The 17,589-nt window shown below is 42.3% G+C and overlaps 1 protein-coding gene and 1 pseudogene across 2 annotated transcripts in view; both read right to left on the bottom strand.

Moving 5' to 3' along the window:
* Positions 1–300, bottom strand: part of MKL1 (megakaryoblastic leukemia (translocation) 1) — a 52,411-nt gene extending 52,111 nt beyond the window's left edge. For both annotated transcript variants that reach the window (XM_021707018.1, XM_021707019.1), the window contains exon 1: positions 83–300. In XM_021707018.1, the coding sequence (XP_021562693.1) occupies positions 83–89 (7 nt within the window). In that variant the 5' untranslated portion in view covers positions 90–300. The remainder of the gene's footprint in view (positions 1–82) is intronic.
* A 5,369-nt stretch (positions 301–5,669) lies between these two features.
* On the bottom strand, positions 5,670–6,692 carry LOC103276698 (annotated as a pseudogene).
* Positions 6,693–17,589: the final 10,897 nt, after the last annotated feature.

Genomic DNA, 17,589 nt, shown 5'->3' on the forward strand with positions numbered 1-17,589 from the left:
CGCATACTGGGTACATAAAACCAAGTCCTAAAAGCAACTCTATCACATGCTGAGAGAGTGAGAAAGACATACAGACACTTACGTGGCATGATCCCTTGGCTCACCAGTTCTTCCCGGGTCCGGCGCTGCTGGAGTTTCAACTGCAACACTGCAGGGCAGCAAAAAAAGAGGAGAGATGAAGGGTCAATTGAGTATTCCACCTCAAGACACACATTTTCAAAAGTAAAGAAAGTTTAAAAACAGAAGGGTATAGTGTGAAAAAAGGATCCCCTAAAATTGCAACTGTCTAATTGCAGAAGTGGCCTGACACAGCAGGGTTTCCGTATTCTGCTGTGGGCGGCGAGAGGAAGTTGCGAAGGGTCTTGCAGGGCGATAACAATCCACAAAGTATCAGAGTCTTGCTTCTTGCTCAAAACCTCCTACAACACTAGGTCCTCCTGAGACTAAAATACACCAATTCTGAACTCAAAGAAAATATCCTAATGAGGACCAACCAGCAAAAAATAAAAATAAAAACTTTCCAGACGCTCTATACTTTCTTAACAAATGTTTACCACCATAAGTATAGTGAATAATGTAGTTACTCACATAGATCAGAAAGTTTTTGTAATTTGTAAACTCTTTTCTTTTGTATCTAAAAATTATAACTATTTCACCAAGCAAAGCATTTTTCTGAACTAGAAAATATTTTGTCATTAGTATATCTCTTTTCTTCTTCCTCTTCACTTAGAGCCTTTTCTGTTGAGATGAAACAACCAAGCTAAACGATTCAAAGCACATCCGGGCTAGGGGAGATTAAAGGGGTTTTTTCCTATTTTCACTCTGGCAACACTGTTTAATGAAACGATTTAACAGGGATTTTTTCAAAGTTAAAAATCAATTCTTGCAGGGCAGGGTGGCTTACACCTGTAATCCCAGCAGTTTGGGAGACCAAGAAGGGAGGACTGCTTGAGCCCAGGAGTTTCAGACCAGTCTAGACAACAGAGTGAGACCTCACCTCTGCCAAAATAAGTAAGTAACTGGACATGGTGGCCCCTGCCTGTAGTTCCAGCTACTTGGGAGCTGGAGGATCGCCAGAGCCCAAGAGATAAGGGTGTGGTGAGCCATGATCATGCCACTGTATTCCAGCCCGGGTGACAGAGTGAAACTCTGACCCAAAACATAAATAAAAAATAAAACCCAATTATCTCCATTTCAAAAGCCAAAGAAACCTAGAGGGTATTACAACTAAAGACTACGCAGAATGATGAAGGCATAGGAATCACTCAAAGATGCCGTGAGAAAATGTTCAGAGAAGGAGAGTTAAGAGATCCCAAAGGTCAAGGAAAGTCTTCTTACATAATAAGTAATGGTATCACCATCCTCCCCAGGACTAGTGCTAAAATGTTTAACCAGCCAGGCACAGTGACTCAAGCCTGTAATCCCAGCACTTTGGGAGGCCAAGGTGAGAGAACTGAGTCCATGGGTTCGAGAACAGCCTGGGCAAATTTTGAAGAGACCTCATCTCTTCAAAAAATTAGCCAGGCGTGGTAGCGTGTGCCTGTAGTTCTGGCTACTTGGAAGGCTGAGGTGGAAGGATTGCCTGAACCCAGCAAGTCGATGCTAGGCTGGCTGTGAGCGTGCCATTGCACTCTAGCCTGGACAACGGAGTGAGACTCCAACTCAAATTTTAAAAAAATGTTTGAGCCAACTTCACCTCCTTACAGTCCTCTCTTATCGATTTTTACCTTGCCATGCTTTCCCATGCTACAGTGGGTAGCTCCCAGGCTGTGTCCTTACCTGTGCTGGGTCTCTCCCATTTAAAATCATCCTAACCAATGCTGTTCAGTTACTCTTCCTTAAGTACCATGAATTTTCCCACTTTTTTTATTCACTTCACCTGGATATGTCTACCCTCTTCATCTGAACCTCCTGACTTACTCCCAGCATTCGGAATTACTCTAGGCCTCCTGTGAGTTATTTTTTTTGTGTTACAGGGTATACTACTATTTTGCCCTGTGTAATCCCATGAACATATCTTTCCTACCAGTTTATAAACTCCTGGAAGGCAGGGGATATAGCTTATTGAAATATGCCCCCCTAAAGCACCTAACACATAGTATGCATTTAATAACTGTTTCTTGAACTGGATCTCAAAATAATGATATATACAATCTGAAAAATCTAACCAAGAGGTTATTATTGTTTTGCAAATTAACATTGTTTTAAAAAAAAAGGCTTGGAGAATTATATAGATTAAAAGACAGAGCCAGGGTCGGTGGCTCAGCCTGTAATCCCGCGCTTTGGGAGGTTGAGGTGAGTGGATTGTCTGAGCCTGCAGGTTCGAGACCTGCCTGGGCAACTTGGCAAGTCCTCATCTCTACAATAAAACAAAAAAAATTTGCCAGGTGTGGTAGCGCATGCCTGTAGTTCCAGCTACTCGGAAGGCTGAGGCGGAAGGATCGCCGGAGCCCATCAGGTTGAGGCTGTGGTGGCCGGGAGCGTGCCACTGCACTCCAGTCTGGGCAACAGAGTGAGACTCCAACTCAAACAAAACAAAACAAAACAAAAAAACAGCTACAGTTAACACCAGACATTTATAGAGCATATACTCTGTGCCACATGATGTTCTACAAATTTCATATTTTTTAAAGCTTTTATAAATGAGGTTTAACAAATATCAATTATAGGTGTGTTAGTACAAGTCTGTAACATCTATGTATAGCAACGAGAATCACAGCCTCGTCTAGGCCTCTGGAGTCCTCAGTCACATTCACATCTTAAAATACATGAGTGTCTGTTTCTGTCTACAGTCTCACAGTTACAGGCAACTACCTCCCCGGTTCCACTCTGCACTTCTCTCTACTTTGTCAGACCCAGTTCTCATGGCACAAAAGTAGATTTTAGGGTATAAGAAGGAGGCAATTAGCTACCCTATTACTATGACAACAAAAAGGAGGCTGGAGTGTCATTCCTGACAGTAAGACTGGGGAGCTATCCCTTTCTACCAAGAGGAGGCAAAGAAGGGACCTTCTTCATTCTAAGCATTCAAGATACCAAAGCAAAAGAAGACAGGTTACACTAAGGAACTGAAGAGTTGCCTATTGCCTCTGCCAAGCATCCCACAGCAAAGCATTTCACATATCCTAAGAAAAGTCAATATAATCTCAAGTATTCAATTTTAAAAAACTATCAAAATGTATGAATTAACCAGACTCACACCTGTAATCCCAGCACTTTAGGAGGTGGAGGCAAGGATTGCCTGAGCCTAGGGGTTCGAGACCTGCCTGGACAACTTGGTGAGACCTCGTCTCTACAATAAATTAAAAAAAAAAAAAATCAGCTGAGCATGGTGGCACATACCTGTAGTTCCAGCTACTTGGAAGGCTGAGGCAGAAGGACTGCCTGAGCCCAGCAGGTTGAGTGAGCATGCCACATACTCCAGCCTGGGCAACAAGAATAAGACTCCGACTCTGACTCCAAAAATAAAAAAGTATGCAATGAAGACATTCCAAGTTGAATCACAAGGTGACCTGTTCTTTATAAATCAATCTTTCATGCACACAATGGAAAGAGGGCCACTCCAGGGCAGCTCCTTGTTAAAGCCTCTTCACATCATGAATACAACACAGCAATGTATTTGAGGCTGAGGACATCTGCTCTTGAAGAACAAAGGCCTCTGAATGAGGTTTCCAATGTCCCCCACAAAGGGAGTAGTGTCTCAGACAGATAAAAAAATGTAAAATCAAAATTAGAAAACTGCTTTTGACTTGGTGTTTTCCTCCTGCACCAGCAAGCCTTCACCCTGGCCACACTGTCAGACACTTCAAAGGTGGCACTGGCTGCCCTCACATAATGATGTGTTTATCAAGGAGGTAAAGAACCAGTGGCCTGTGGGAGCTTTCTTTGTGGCAAACGGGAAAAGTGGGATTTGTTTTCTTTTAAAAATATTATTGTAGTTGACAGATTTGATTTCAAAATTGCCTTTGGCCCTAGCCAGTCTTATGAACTACACAAATAACTAAAATGAACTTAAAAAACAAATAGCAGTAGCTGCTTTGTTTTATGAGCCATCCATAACCAAAGATTTCTGTCCCAGGAACCTGAAGGCATGGATCACCATGAAAGATGCCAACACTCTAGAAGTGCCCATTTCAAAACTGTCGTTGGATGAAGCAAGTGCAACGTGGCCTATGAACAATTCCATTAAAGCTAATAGGACACAGAGCCCAGTCAGGGCCTTAAAGATGGCAGTAAGGCATTCTGGTTAGCACCTAGAAGTTAGAAGCCAGTGCTGATCTAGAGTGGTGATATCTGACACAACCCAGGAGCTGAGTCTGGGTTATATATAGTGTGTATGTCTAAGGGCTTCAGGGTGGTCTCTGAAGTCACTTTAGTAATCTCAAGAAGAGGCAGTTCAAAGCTAACCTGAGAGCTCCTTGGGTTTCTTTTGGAGAGTACAAACAGATTCCAACATTGCTCAAGTGGAATCTCTGAAGGTTTCCCAAGCAAAAATGGTCTGATGTATAGACAGCATAAAATCTCTTATGAAAAATGCTAAAACTTACATGGAAAAAGAAATGTTTCAGTGAGCTCCCATGAGTGGATTCCTTGGATAAAATATTCTTAATTACTGATATTTTCCAATTTAACACTAGTAGCTTGGGACTTCTACCTTAGGTTGTACTTTTTAAAAAATAGCACTTTGGGAGGCAGAGGTGAGAGGACTGCCTGCACCCATGAGTTCGAGACTAGCCTGGGCAACACAGCGAGATCTTGTCTCCACAAAAAATAAAAAAAAATAGCTGGATGTGGTGGTGCACAACTGTAGTTCCAGCTATTTGGAAGGCTGAGGAGGATCGCCTGAGCCCAGCAGGTCGAGGCTGCGGTGGCTGCTGCATTCTAGCCGGGGTGACAGCAAGTGAGACTCCAAATAAAAAAAAAACATTGGTTACCTTAATATTGAATGACAATATATTTACAGTTTAAATATAAATTTTCTTTTCAATAATCAATTCTTAACAAAAATTTAGAATGAAAAATTGTACAAAATAAACAAGAGCTATAGAAAAGCATATTATAGTACCATTTCAGACTCAGCCTAAGACAAAGGTTTTCCTTAAATCCTGATACTCTCTTAGACAAGCAAGGCTCCTCAGACAAGAGGAGCCCTCTTCCAGCAAGCAATTTACCTTCCTGGTTTTGGTTGTTTTTATAAAATGCTGATACAAAAAGATTCTCCAAGATGAACATTACAATGCTGATCAACAGAGCCTTTGAGAAGAAACAGTGCAGTGGGAACCTGAGGGCCAATGAAACAAGGTCACTGAATAACAAGCCTCTGGGTGCATGCTGGGGCTCATCCTGTTGGTCTGCACAACTGCCTCATCACCTCATGCGGTGCTCATCCTAGCTGATGAACAACCAGTGGCAAATACACTGACCTTGCAGGTCCACAGTGCCCCACACATTTACGTGAGCAAGATCGTGGAAGATCACCTTAATACTGAAGTGGGAATCAGGTCAGAAACAAACTGGGAATCCAACTCTGAATGCATTAAGTTTTTTGTCCTTGTGGTTACTGTGTCCATCTTGAGGGAAATTCTTTTATTCATGTGGCTTGTTAAAGAGTAAGAAAGTAACAGTCAACTTTGGCCCCACTTTGGCCCAAAAAGCTTCTGCATGAGTGTCTAGTTCTGTCCAAGTGCACTTGGCTCACGACTACCCTTGACAGGAGTTTCTAGTAGAGGTATTTGCATAAGCTCTCAGTTACATCGTGGGTCTCAGTTCACAAAGTATGACGTGTCTGAAGTCAACCTCCTCATCTGTCCTGATACAGTTATCTCCATCTGGCTTCCCTGGGATCTTGTACCTTTCTCTATACTGTTTGTTGATGAAGTAGGCACACCTGTATGCACAGCAGATGCCTAGTGTAATCAGGGCCAGGACAGTAAGGACAACCAGAACCCCTGCAATAATTCTGCCAATGTTCATGCCATAAACGTCCATCTCCTACTCCTCACACCTGGCTGAGCCTGCATCACTGGAAGCGATATAGTAGTACTGCCTGATTCCTCCTTGTGAACGGCACTGAACACCAATGCCTGTTTCAGAGTTTAAGAGACAAGAAGAATTTCAAAATCCGGGGTTAGTTCTAGAATCTGTCAGCAGTGGTACATCGTTGCAGTACCAGCTGTAGTGAGGCTGGGGATAGCCCTTGCTCTCCTGACAGTAAAGCATAGCCATCCTGCCCTCAGGTCTAGTCTTCAGCACTCTATAAACAGGAGTGACTGGCTTCATTTGCACAGCTCAATGACAATCTTGTCAATTTCTTTGCGGTCATTTCCAGCAACAACCTCACAGTGATAAAGAGCAGAGTCTGTCCATGTCACATTCCAGATCTTCAGGGAAGTCTTCCCCAACAGTTCTGTACAACCTGCCAAGTATCCCTGAATGATGTTGTTGAAAGACACATATGGGGTTTGGTCATCTTGAATTTTCTTCCATTCAATCCTACGGTCATTTTTCTGTGAATCCATAATGATATAAGATAGTTCCACACTTTCAAATTCTTGTACCACAGATTTCAGTTGCTGGATTTGAGATTTACAGCCTCTATCAAGTGGCACCTGAAGCAGCAGCAGGAAGAAGTCAGGCAGCTGGGTGCAGAGCCAGAATCGTGGTTACCACTTCAGTGCCATGTCAGGTGGAGCTGAAGGGTCCAAATTTCATATTTTAACTCATTTTATCTTTATATGGATGAAGATATCATCAAGGTATCATCCATATGAAGATAGGTATTAGTATTAATCTCATTTTACAGATAAGAAAAGTGAGGCCCAAAGGAATTAAGTAACTGACCTCCACAAATAGGAGGTAGAACAGGATTTGGACAGAAGAATTATGATTCCAGGATCTGGGTTCCTTACTTTGCCTCTCCAGAATCTTCTGGAAGCCTGCTCTGCTGAAATAACAGGTATAGAGTGTGATCACCTGGGTTCATTCTCTCATGAGACAGACAAAGAGGCTAAGAAAAATGAATGGTTCAGACCAGGCTCAAAGAAGTTCAGGTGACTGACTCCAGTAAGACAAATTTAAATTTAGAAACTTAATTTGAGCCGGGCTCGGTGGCTCAGCCTGTAATTCCGCGCCTTTGGGGAGCTGAGGTGAGTGTATTGCCTGAGCCCGCAGGTTCAAGACCCACCTGGGCAACTTGGCGAGACCTCATCACTACAATAAATTAAAAATTAGCCGGGTGTGGTAGCGCGCGCCTGTAGTTCCAGCTACTTGGAAGGCTGAGGCGGAAGGATCACCAGAGTCCAGCAAGTCGAGGCTGCGGTGGCCGGGAGCGGCCACTGCACTCCAGTCTGGGTGACACAGTGAGACTCCAACTCAAAAAAAAAAGAAACTTAATTTGACAGTAAATTATAACTACAGATCAGCAACAATAATTACATTAATAAAGTTCAAGTAGGTCAGGTGCAGTGGGGGGGGCTAAGGTGGGAGGACAGCCACGAGTTCAAGACCAGCCAGGGCAGCATAGTGAGACTCTGTCTCTACAAAAAATTAAAAAATTAGCCAGTAGTCCCAGTTACTTGGGAGGCTGAGCAGGGAGGACCGCTTGAGCCCTGGTATTTGAGGTTGCAGTGAGCTACATGCATGGCACTTCAACCTGGGTGACAGAGTGAGATCCTGTCTCTAAAAAAAAAAGAAAAAAATAATAATAATACAAATAACAATAGTCAGAAGTCATTGAGTGTGTTATTAGGTGTCAGGCCCTGTGTTAAGTGACTGACATGCTTTTAACTTTTTTTGGGGGGGGGATTGGAGTCTCACTCTGTCGCCCAGACTGGAGTGCAGTGGTACGCTCCCGGCCACCACAGCCTCGACCTGCTGGGCTCCAGTGATCCTTCCACCTCAGCCTTTCGAGTAGCTGGAACTACAGGCGCACGCCACCATGCCCGGCTAATTTTCGATTTATTGTAGAGATGAGGTCTCGCCATGTTGCCCAGGCGGGTCTCAAACTCGCGGGCTCAGGCAATCCACTCACCTCAGCCTCCCAAAGCACAGGATTACAGGCTGAGCCACCGAGCCCGGCTAACTTTTTTTTTGAGTTGGAGTCTCACTCCCTTGTCCAGGTTGGAATGCAGTGGCACACTCACGACCACCCCAGCGTAGACCTGGTGGCCTCTAGTGATCCTTCTGCTTTCCGCCTCAGTCTTTCAAGTAGCCGGAACTACAGGCGCATGCTACCACGCTAGGCTAGCTTTTAACTTTTTAAATCTTTTTTTTTTTTTTTTTGAGTTGGAGTCTCACTCTGTCGCCCAGACTGGAGTGCAGTGGCACGCTCCCAGCCACCGCAGCCTTGACCTGCTGGGCTCCGGCGATCCTTCTGCCTCAAGCCTTCCAAGTAGCTGGAACTACAGGTGTGCACTAGCACACCCAGCTAATTTTTTGATTTATTGTAGAGATGAGGTCTCATCAAGTTGCCTAGGCGGGTCTCGAATCCACGGGCTCAGGCAATCCATTCACCTCAGCCTCCCAAAGTGCAGGATTACAGGCTGAGCCACCGAGCCCGACTAAATCAATTTTTTTAAAGCCCTGTGAAAAATGGTACAGTTATTACCTCCATTTTGTAGATGAGGAAACTAAGAAAAAGAACTTTAAAAATTTACCTTCTGTCACACAGCTCAAAAGTACTAGAACTAGGATTCACATCCAGAGCTCTGTGACTCTACAGTGTGGGCAATTAGTAGTATGCAATACACCTCTTTGTCGGAAAGAAAAGGGAGAGACAAGCAGGATAAATGTAAGAAGGATAAAAGGACAAATATTTGTCATCTTTTAGAGTGTTGCTAAGGCCCTGTGTAAGATGAATTATTAAAAAATAATTAAATGTAACAAATTAGGTTTATTTCAGAGAGAGGGAAACAATGCAATTCAATAGGCATGAATACTTCAAAGAAACAATTAATGAAACCATGACTATTAGCCAAGAATAATTTTGAGATATCAATCATTAGTCCCCTTAAGTAAGCCATATAGATAGGATCATAAGGGATATTAGGTAAACTTCCTGACTGAAAAACTTCTTGCTTTGTGATAACAAAAATTGGCTGGGCTCAGTGGCTCAGCCTGTAATCCCAGCACTTTGGGAGGCTGAGGTGAGTGGATTGCCTGAGCCCGCGGGTTCAAGACCAGCCTGGATAACTTGGCGAGACCTCATCTCTACAATTAAAAAAAAAAAATTAGCCAGGCATGGTAGTGCACGCCTGTAGTTCCGGCTACTTGGAAGGCTGAGGTGGAAGGATCGCCAGAGCCCTGCAGGTCAACACTGAGATGGCCGTGAGTGTGTCATTGCACTCCAACCTGGGCAACAGAGTGAGAATCCAACTTACAAAAAAAAAAAAAAGAAAACAAAACAAAAATTTATCTCTATAAAAGCTAACACATTTGCTCCTTTACAGATTTCTGATTCAAGTTTTTTATGGAGACCACAGTAAAGGTCAATTCAGCTTATATACATACACACATATAAATGCATACATACATCTATAAGTGCAATACATGTATATATTACATGTATATACAAGTATGTATACATGTGCATATATACATATTTTTTGAGTTGGAGTCTTACTCTGTTGCCCAGGCTGGAGTGCAATGGCATGCTCATGGCCACTTCAGCGTCAACCTGCTAGGCTCAGGTGTTCCTTCCGCCTCAGTCTTCCAAGTAGCCAGAACTACAGGCATGTGCTACCACACACCCAGCTAATTTTTTGATTTATTGTAGAGACGAAATCTTGCCAAGTTGCTCAGGCTGTTTTTGAACCCGTGGGCTCAGGCAATCCCCTCACCTTGGCCTCCCAAAATGCTGGGATTACAGGCTTGAGTCGTCACACCTGGCCCAAACGCATATATTTATACATACACCAAAGACACACATATACATACACACCTCTAGTTCAAAGAGGAAAGCTAAATCTTTTTCTTCTCTAAAATGAAATGAAATTCAGTTATCTAAAAATTCCATCTTGTCCCTCCCAGAAGTTAACCCTGAACTCCATGCTTATCTGAAATCTGACCAAGTTCCCACTCAAATAATAGCATTTACCCTCTATCAGTATTATCTTGGGTATTGCAACAACCTGATTTAGGTATGTGCTGCTTTTATATATTGCATAACTTTCTCATGCTAATAACTCTAACAGAGCTTATAAGGAGGAAAAAAAAGACTGGAGCAGTCAACTCAGAACAATGATAGTCAACTTAGTCATTTTATTTTATAATTTATCTGCTTAGCTGTATAGATTTCCAGTGATCCTTTATTTGTGTATTTTATTTAATTTTGGTCAATGTCTCACTCTGTCACCCAGGCTGGAGTGCAGTGGCATGATCATAGCTCACATGCAGCCTCGACCTCCTAGGCTTAGGTGATCCTTCTGCCTCAGCCTCCTGAGTAGCTGGGACTATAGAGGCATCCCACCACACCAAGCTTATTATTTATTATTATTATTTTGAGTTGAACTCTCACTCTTTCGCCCAGGCTGAAGTGCAGTGGCACGGTCACGGCCACCGCAGCCTCGACCTGCTGGGCTCAAGAGATCCTTCCACCTCAGTCTTCCAAGTAAGTGAAACCACAGGCATGTGCCACTATGCCTGACTAATTTTTTGATTTATTGTAGAGACAAGGTCTCGCCATGGTGCTCAGGCTGGTCTTGAACCCCTCAGCTCAAGCAATCCTCTCACCTCTGCCTCCCAAAATGCTGGGATAACAGGCATGAGCCACAGCTCCTGGCCTAATATTTTATTTTTATTGGTAGAGATGAGGTCTTGCTATGTTGCCTAGGCTGGTCACAAGCTCCTAGGCTCAAGAAATCCTCCCACCTCGGCATCTCAACCTACTGGGATCATTGGTGTGAGCCACCATGCCTGGCAAAGAGAGATCCTTCTTCTAAGATTTTCAACTACAAAGAAATAGCTGTTTATATGAAGTTTTCCACTTCCTTAGTCTATCATAATTTCTTTTGGTTCTAAGCAATCTAAATAAAATGACTTTATATTGCCAGACCTTAGGATTATACATTTTTGAAGAAATCATTTAACAACTCACTTTTAGTCAATACCACAGAGCCATATGTTGTAGTCATTGCAGAAGTTACCCAAATCAAGAGTATATTTCAGAAGTCATAAATTTAATGCATATCTGCCCGCACCAACAAATATATAAAACCATGTGATTAAAACCAAGTGATTGTTTCATAGATAGTACTAGTCCAGGGAGATTCAAGACAGTAGGAAGTTGATATAATCTCTCTACATCATTATACATCACTATTTAGATTTGCTTATCACTCTCCAGGTCAATAAATACTAAACAAAAGTATCAATTTGTACACAAACATGAGTTTATACCTATACTGTTATTGAATTCTACAAATTTAATATATCATGTTTCCAAATGGATCTATATGACTAGCCTATATATAGATGAACAGATGTCTTTAAAGAAGATCGCTGGTGAATCAACTGAGTTGCCTGCTAGAAAAGAATTGGAAAAACAGAAAAGAAACCAAATCATAAAGTGAAAAACCCTAGGTTTTCCATGGAAACAATCAAGTTTTTCACCTGTCTCGAACAAAGGCATCAATTGCTATTTACTTGGGAAATCAAAGTCAAGCACTGACCTTAATATATTTCTGGGCCAGGCACAATGGCTCATGCCTATAATTCCAGTACTTTGGGAGGCTGTGGGGGGAGGACTGCTTGTGCCTGGAAGTTTGTGACCAACCTAGGCAACAGAGCGAGAACTTGTCTCCACAAAATTTCCAGAATTCACTGGGCATGCTGGCCAGCGCCTATAGTCCTACTTGGGAGGCTGAGGTAGAAGGATCATCTGAGCCCAGGAAGTCAAGGCTGCAATGAGCTGCCATCATACCACTGCACTCCAGTCTGGGTGACAGAGTGAGACCCTAACACACACACACACATGCACACACACATACACACACACACACACACACACACACACACACACACACACACACACACACTTACTTCTGCCCTGTAAGAACATGGAAGCATGTTGATGGCAATCAAGGAGTAATGCCCAAGAACTGAACACATCAAACAGTTGAGTCAATCAGAACTAGAAAGAAAAAGGAATAAGAAGTGAAGTGTTCTCAATCCTAGCTCTGTGGTTTCCACTGATCATTAGTCCTGAATTTCACTGGAAAGGGAAATGAGCAGCTTGGTAGGCTGCTCCTACCTTATCCAATTTTTCATTTACTAATTCCGCCAAAGCTAGATGATTCCACCAAGGCTAGATACTTTATAAGTTATGAGGAAGCAGAAAAGAATGGGAAGAGGTTAGTATGAGAATTACAGGACAGCAAAAAAAGCAAAATCCAGCCAGGCATTGTTGCTCATGCCTGTAATCCCAGCACTTTGGGAGGCAAAGGCAAGCAAATTGGCTGAGCCCAAGGGTTTGAGACTGGGTAACATGGTGAAACCTCATCTCTACAATAAATTTAAAAATTATCCGGGCTTGGTGGCACATGCCTGTAGTTCCAGCTACTTGGAAGACTGAGGCAGAAGGATTGCCTGAACTCAGCAGGTGGAGGCTGTGGTGGCCATGATCATGCCACCGCACTTCAGCCTGGGCAACAGAGTGAGACTTTGACTAAAAATAAAAAAGCAAAATTCCAGCTGGGCTCGGTGGCTCAGTCTGTAATCCCGCGCCTTTGGAGGCTAAGGTGAGTGGATTGCCTGAGCCCACGGGTTCGAGACCCGCCTGGGCAACTTAGCGAGACTTTATCTCTACAATAAATAAAAAATTAGCCAGGCATGGTAGCGCGCGCCTATAGTTCCAGCTACTTGGAAGGCTGAGGTGGAAGGATGCCAGAGCCCAGCAGGTGAGGCTGTGGTAGCCGGGAGCGGCCACTGCACTCCAGTCTGGGCAACAGAGCAAGACTCCGACTCAAAAAAAAAAAAAAAAAGCAAAATTCCTCCCTCTACAGCATCCTCTGCTTAGTAAGTATTCTCAAAGAAGAGTCTCAACCTGGGTGTAGTGGCTCACACCTGTAATCCCAGCACTTTGGGAGGTGGAGGTGAGAGGACTGCCTGAGACCAGGGGTTTGAGATCCTGGGTAACTTGTTAAGACCTCACCTCTACAATAAATCAGGCAAGGTGGTACGTGCCTGTGTTTCCTGCTACTTGGAAGGCTGAGGTAGAAGGATCACCTGAGCCCAGCAGGTTGAGGTTGTGGTAGCTGTGAGCATGCCACTGCACTCCAGCCTAGGTGACAGAGTGAGATTCTGAATCAAAAAAAAAAAAAGCAGATTCTCAAACTATATGGACATTCCATTAACTCAGTCTTAACTCAGGGATACTAACAAGTCTTTTTCTTATAAAACTTTTAATCACATAAAATAAATTTGGCAATAGCTTTTCAGAATATTTATGGCTCTAAAACAAACTTGTTGATGAATAAGAAAGATGTTTTAGATTAGAAATTAAATACTAATCAAAAAAGTGCTGGCTGGTCATGATGGCTCATGCCTGTAATCCCAGCACTTTGGGAGGCAGAGGTGAGAAAATTGCCTGAGCCCACGGGTTTGAGACTAGCCTGGGCAACATGGTAAGATCTTGTCTCTACAATAAATAAAAAAAAATTTAGCTGGGCATGGTGACGCATACCTGCAGTTCCAGCTACTTGGAAGGCTGAAGTGGAAGGATTGCCTGAGCCCAGCAGGTCGAGACTGTGGTGGCCATGAGCATGCCACAGTACTCCAGTCTGGGCAACTGAGTGAGACTTTGAAAAAAGGGGCGGGGGACAACTAGGCAGAAATCAGCAAAGATATGTAAGATTTGAACAACACAATCAACCAAATGGAAGTAACAGATATATAGTACAATCTATCCAGCAATAGCAGAATACACATTCTTCTCAAGTATACACAGAACATTTCCCAGGACAAGCCATATACTAGGCAATAAAACAAATGTCAGTATGTTTAAAAGGATTAAAATCATTCTCTGGACCACAATAAAATTAAATTAGATATCTACAACACAAGGAAATTTGGGAAATTCATAAATACATAAAAATTAAACATATTCTTAAATAGCCAGTGCATCAAAAGAGAAATATGAGGGGAATTAGAAAGTATTTTGGACTGAACAATTTAACAAAATTTTTGGAACACAGCTAAAGAAGTGCTTAGAGGGAAATTCATAGATTTAAATGCCTATATTAGAAAAGAAGAAAGATTTCAAATACATAGCTTTGCCTTAAGAAGCTAGAAAAAGAGCAAACTAAACCCAAGACAAGTAGAAGAAAAGAAATTAAAGTGGTAAGCAATGACACAGAAACAGAAAAACAACAGTGAAAAATCAGTGGACCAAAAGTTTGTTATTTGAGAAGAATAACAAAACACAAACCTTCACCTATACTGACAAGAAAAAGAATACAAAATTCAGAAATGCAAAAGATGACATTACCACAAACTCTACAGAAACTTAAAAGATTACAAGGGAATACTATAAACAAGTATATGCCAACAAATTAGATAACTTAGAAATGAAGTGGACAGATTCCTAAAAAGGCCCAAATTATTGAAACTGACTCAAGGAGGAAAAAAAAAAAAGCAAAATTCAAACAGAAATATAATAAGTAAAAAGATTGAATTAGTAATTAAAAATCTTTCCACAAAGGAGAGTCCAGGTTCAGAGGCTTCGCTGATAAATTTCTACAAACATTTAAGAAAAGAATACCAATCCTTCACAAACTTTCAGAAAACAGAACGCTTCCCAACTCATTTTAGGAAACTGATATTATACTCTGATACCAAAGTCAGACAAAAGCATCCAAACAAAACTTACAGATGAATATTCCTTATTAATTCGATACCAAAATCCTCAACAAAATATTAGGAAATAGAAGCCAGGACTGGACCCAAATCTTTTGCATCCTTATCCTTGTATTCCTTCTCTCATTCTAGTGATTCTCAATCCTTGCTTCACAATATAATCATCTGGGAAAGTTTTTAACTGATCTTGAATGCAGCCTCTGGACATCAGTGCTTTTAAAAATTTTTTTTAATTAATTAATTAATTATTGTAGAGATGAGGTCTCGAACCCTTGAGCTCAGGTAATCCTCTCGTCTCCATCAGTGTTTTTAAAAAGCTTACCACATGATTCTAATGAAATGCCATGTCAAAAGTTACTCGAATACTATGGCCTAACTTAAAACTCACTTTATATTAGGAAACTCAATATGCTCCATCCACATTCATATACCAATTATATATCTTGTCTAGTAAATCATGCAAAGCAGGTTTAATTCATCCAACAAATGGTAGCTTTTCTTCTGATGCTCTGCACGAACTGTTTTAAAGGCACATCATCTTTTGCTGTGTATTGACCAATTGTTCCGTGTTTTCTTTTTCTTTTTTTTAAAGATATGGGGTACAAGTCAGGATTAGGTACATAAATGGTCTATGTACAGGTAAAGTTCCTTCCCTGATCCTTCGCCTAGTTTAGGATCAGGTACCCTTAGTGATGTCATGTGGGTTCAGGGTTTTCAAGTGAAGATTTTTTTTTTGAGTTGGAGTCTCACTCTGTCGCCCAGACTGGAGTGCAGTGGCTGCTCCCGGCCACCGCAGCCTCGATCTGCTGGGCTCCGGCGATCCTTCCGCCTCAGCCTTCCAAGTAGCTGGAATTACAGGCATGTGCTACCACGCCCAGCTGATTTTTTGATTTATTGTAGAGATGAGGTCTTGCTGCCCAGGAGGGTTTCGAACCCGCGGGCTCAGGCAATCCACTCACCTCAGCCTCCCAAAGGCGTGGGATTACAGGCTGAGCCACTGAGCCCGGCTTAAGATTTTTTTTTTGGGAGGTCAGCCTTCCAAGTAGCCAGAACTACAGGCGTGCGCTACCACACCTGGCTGATTTTTTAATTTATTGTAGAGATGAGGTCTCGCTGCCCAGGCGGGTCTCGAACCTGCGGGCTCAGTCAATCCACCCACCTCAGCCTTTCAAAGGCGCGGAATTACAGGCTGAGCCACCAAGTCCGGCTCAAGTTAAGATTTTTAAATTTGTTCAAAAATTTGTAACAGGAGAGAATTTTCATTTTCTGACGTACTTCTTCCACAACATTTACTGGTAGTCTACCACTGAAGACTTGTCAAGGAGAAGAAAATGGCTAAAGAGCAACCAAATAAAGTGATAAAATCTGAGAACTCAAGATTCACTTCTGTGAGTTTTTATTTAAATCTAATGCATGTAATATGCAGCATCTTCTATATTCTTTTTGATACACAGTCTAGCACATTTATCTAATAAATATCATTTAAAGTAATTTAAGATAGTATCTTCTTGCTCTAAATTCTGTTCCTTCTATAAATTCCCAAAGACTGACTGATCTGCTAATAATTGGTGTATTTTTTCCTCATTAATTTTCAGGCACCAGCCACAGAATACATAAGCAAATGCAACGAAATTCAGCAACAGACAACACTACCTCTAGCTTCAAACTGGAGAAGGTGTATTACTGGAAAGGTCAGAGAAGGAATAGATTGAGTTTTAGCCTTATGTGAAGCTCAGCATGTTGATAATGAAAATATTCATCAGCTGGGTGCAGTGGCTCATGCCTATAATCCCAGAACTTTGCGAGGCTGAGGCGAGAGCATTGCCTCAGGGGTTCAAGACCAGCCTGGGAAACTTGGCGAGACCGTGTCTCTATTATTAAAAAAAAAAAAAAATTAGACATGCTCGGTGGTTCAGCCTGTAATCCCACGCCTTGGGAGGCTGAGGTGAGTGGACTGCCTGAGCCCGCGGGTTCGAGACCCGCCTGGGCAACTTGGTGAGACCTCATCTCTACAATAAATCAAACAACTAGCCAGGCATGGTAGCGAGCGCCTATAATTCCAGCTACTTGGAAGGCTGAGGCAGAAGGATCGCTGGAGCCCAGCGGGTCGAGGCTGCAGTGGCCGGGAACAGCCACTGCACTTCAGTCTGGGCACAGAGTGAGACTCCAACTCAAAAAAAAAAAAAAAGAAATTGCAGAAAAAAAGATCAGTGAGTTTGAAGACATAGCAATAGAAACTATCCAATATGAAGCATGGAGAACAAAATAACTGAAAAAAAAAAAATGCCAGACATGGTGGCTCATACCTGTAATCACAGCACTTTGAGATTGCCTAGGACCAAGGGTTTGAGACCAGCCTGGACAACTTGGTGAGACCTCATCTCTGCAATTAAAAAAAAAAAAAATAGCCAGCTGTGGTGGTGTATGCCTATAGTTCCAGCTACTTGGAAGGCTGAGGTAGAAGGATTGCCTGAGCCCAGCAAGTTGAGGCTTCAGTGGCTGTGAACATGTCATTGCACTCCAGCCTGGGCAACAGAGTGACTCCAACTCAAAAAATAAAAAAATTAACAGAGCTTCAGTGACCTGTGAGATAGTATGAAGTGGTTTAATAGACAAGTAATTGAAGTTCAAAGTGTGTGTGGAAGGTTAAAAAAAATTAGACACAATAAAGGTCCCAAATACCCAAATTTGTTATCCATAGACTCAGAAGCTAAACGAACCTGAAGCAGGATAGACACA

This window comes from Carlito syrichta, unplaced genomic scaffold, assembly GCF_000164805.1.
Source record: "Carlito syrichta isolate Samal-C Ts95f unplaced genomic scaffold, Tarsius_syrichta-2.0.1 Scaffold316302, whole genome shotgun sequence".
In the NCBI taxonomy this organism is placed as follows: Eukaryota; Metazoa; Chordata; class Mammalia; order Primates; family Tarsiidae; genus Carlito; species Carlito syrichta.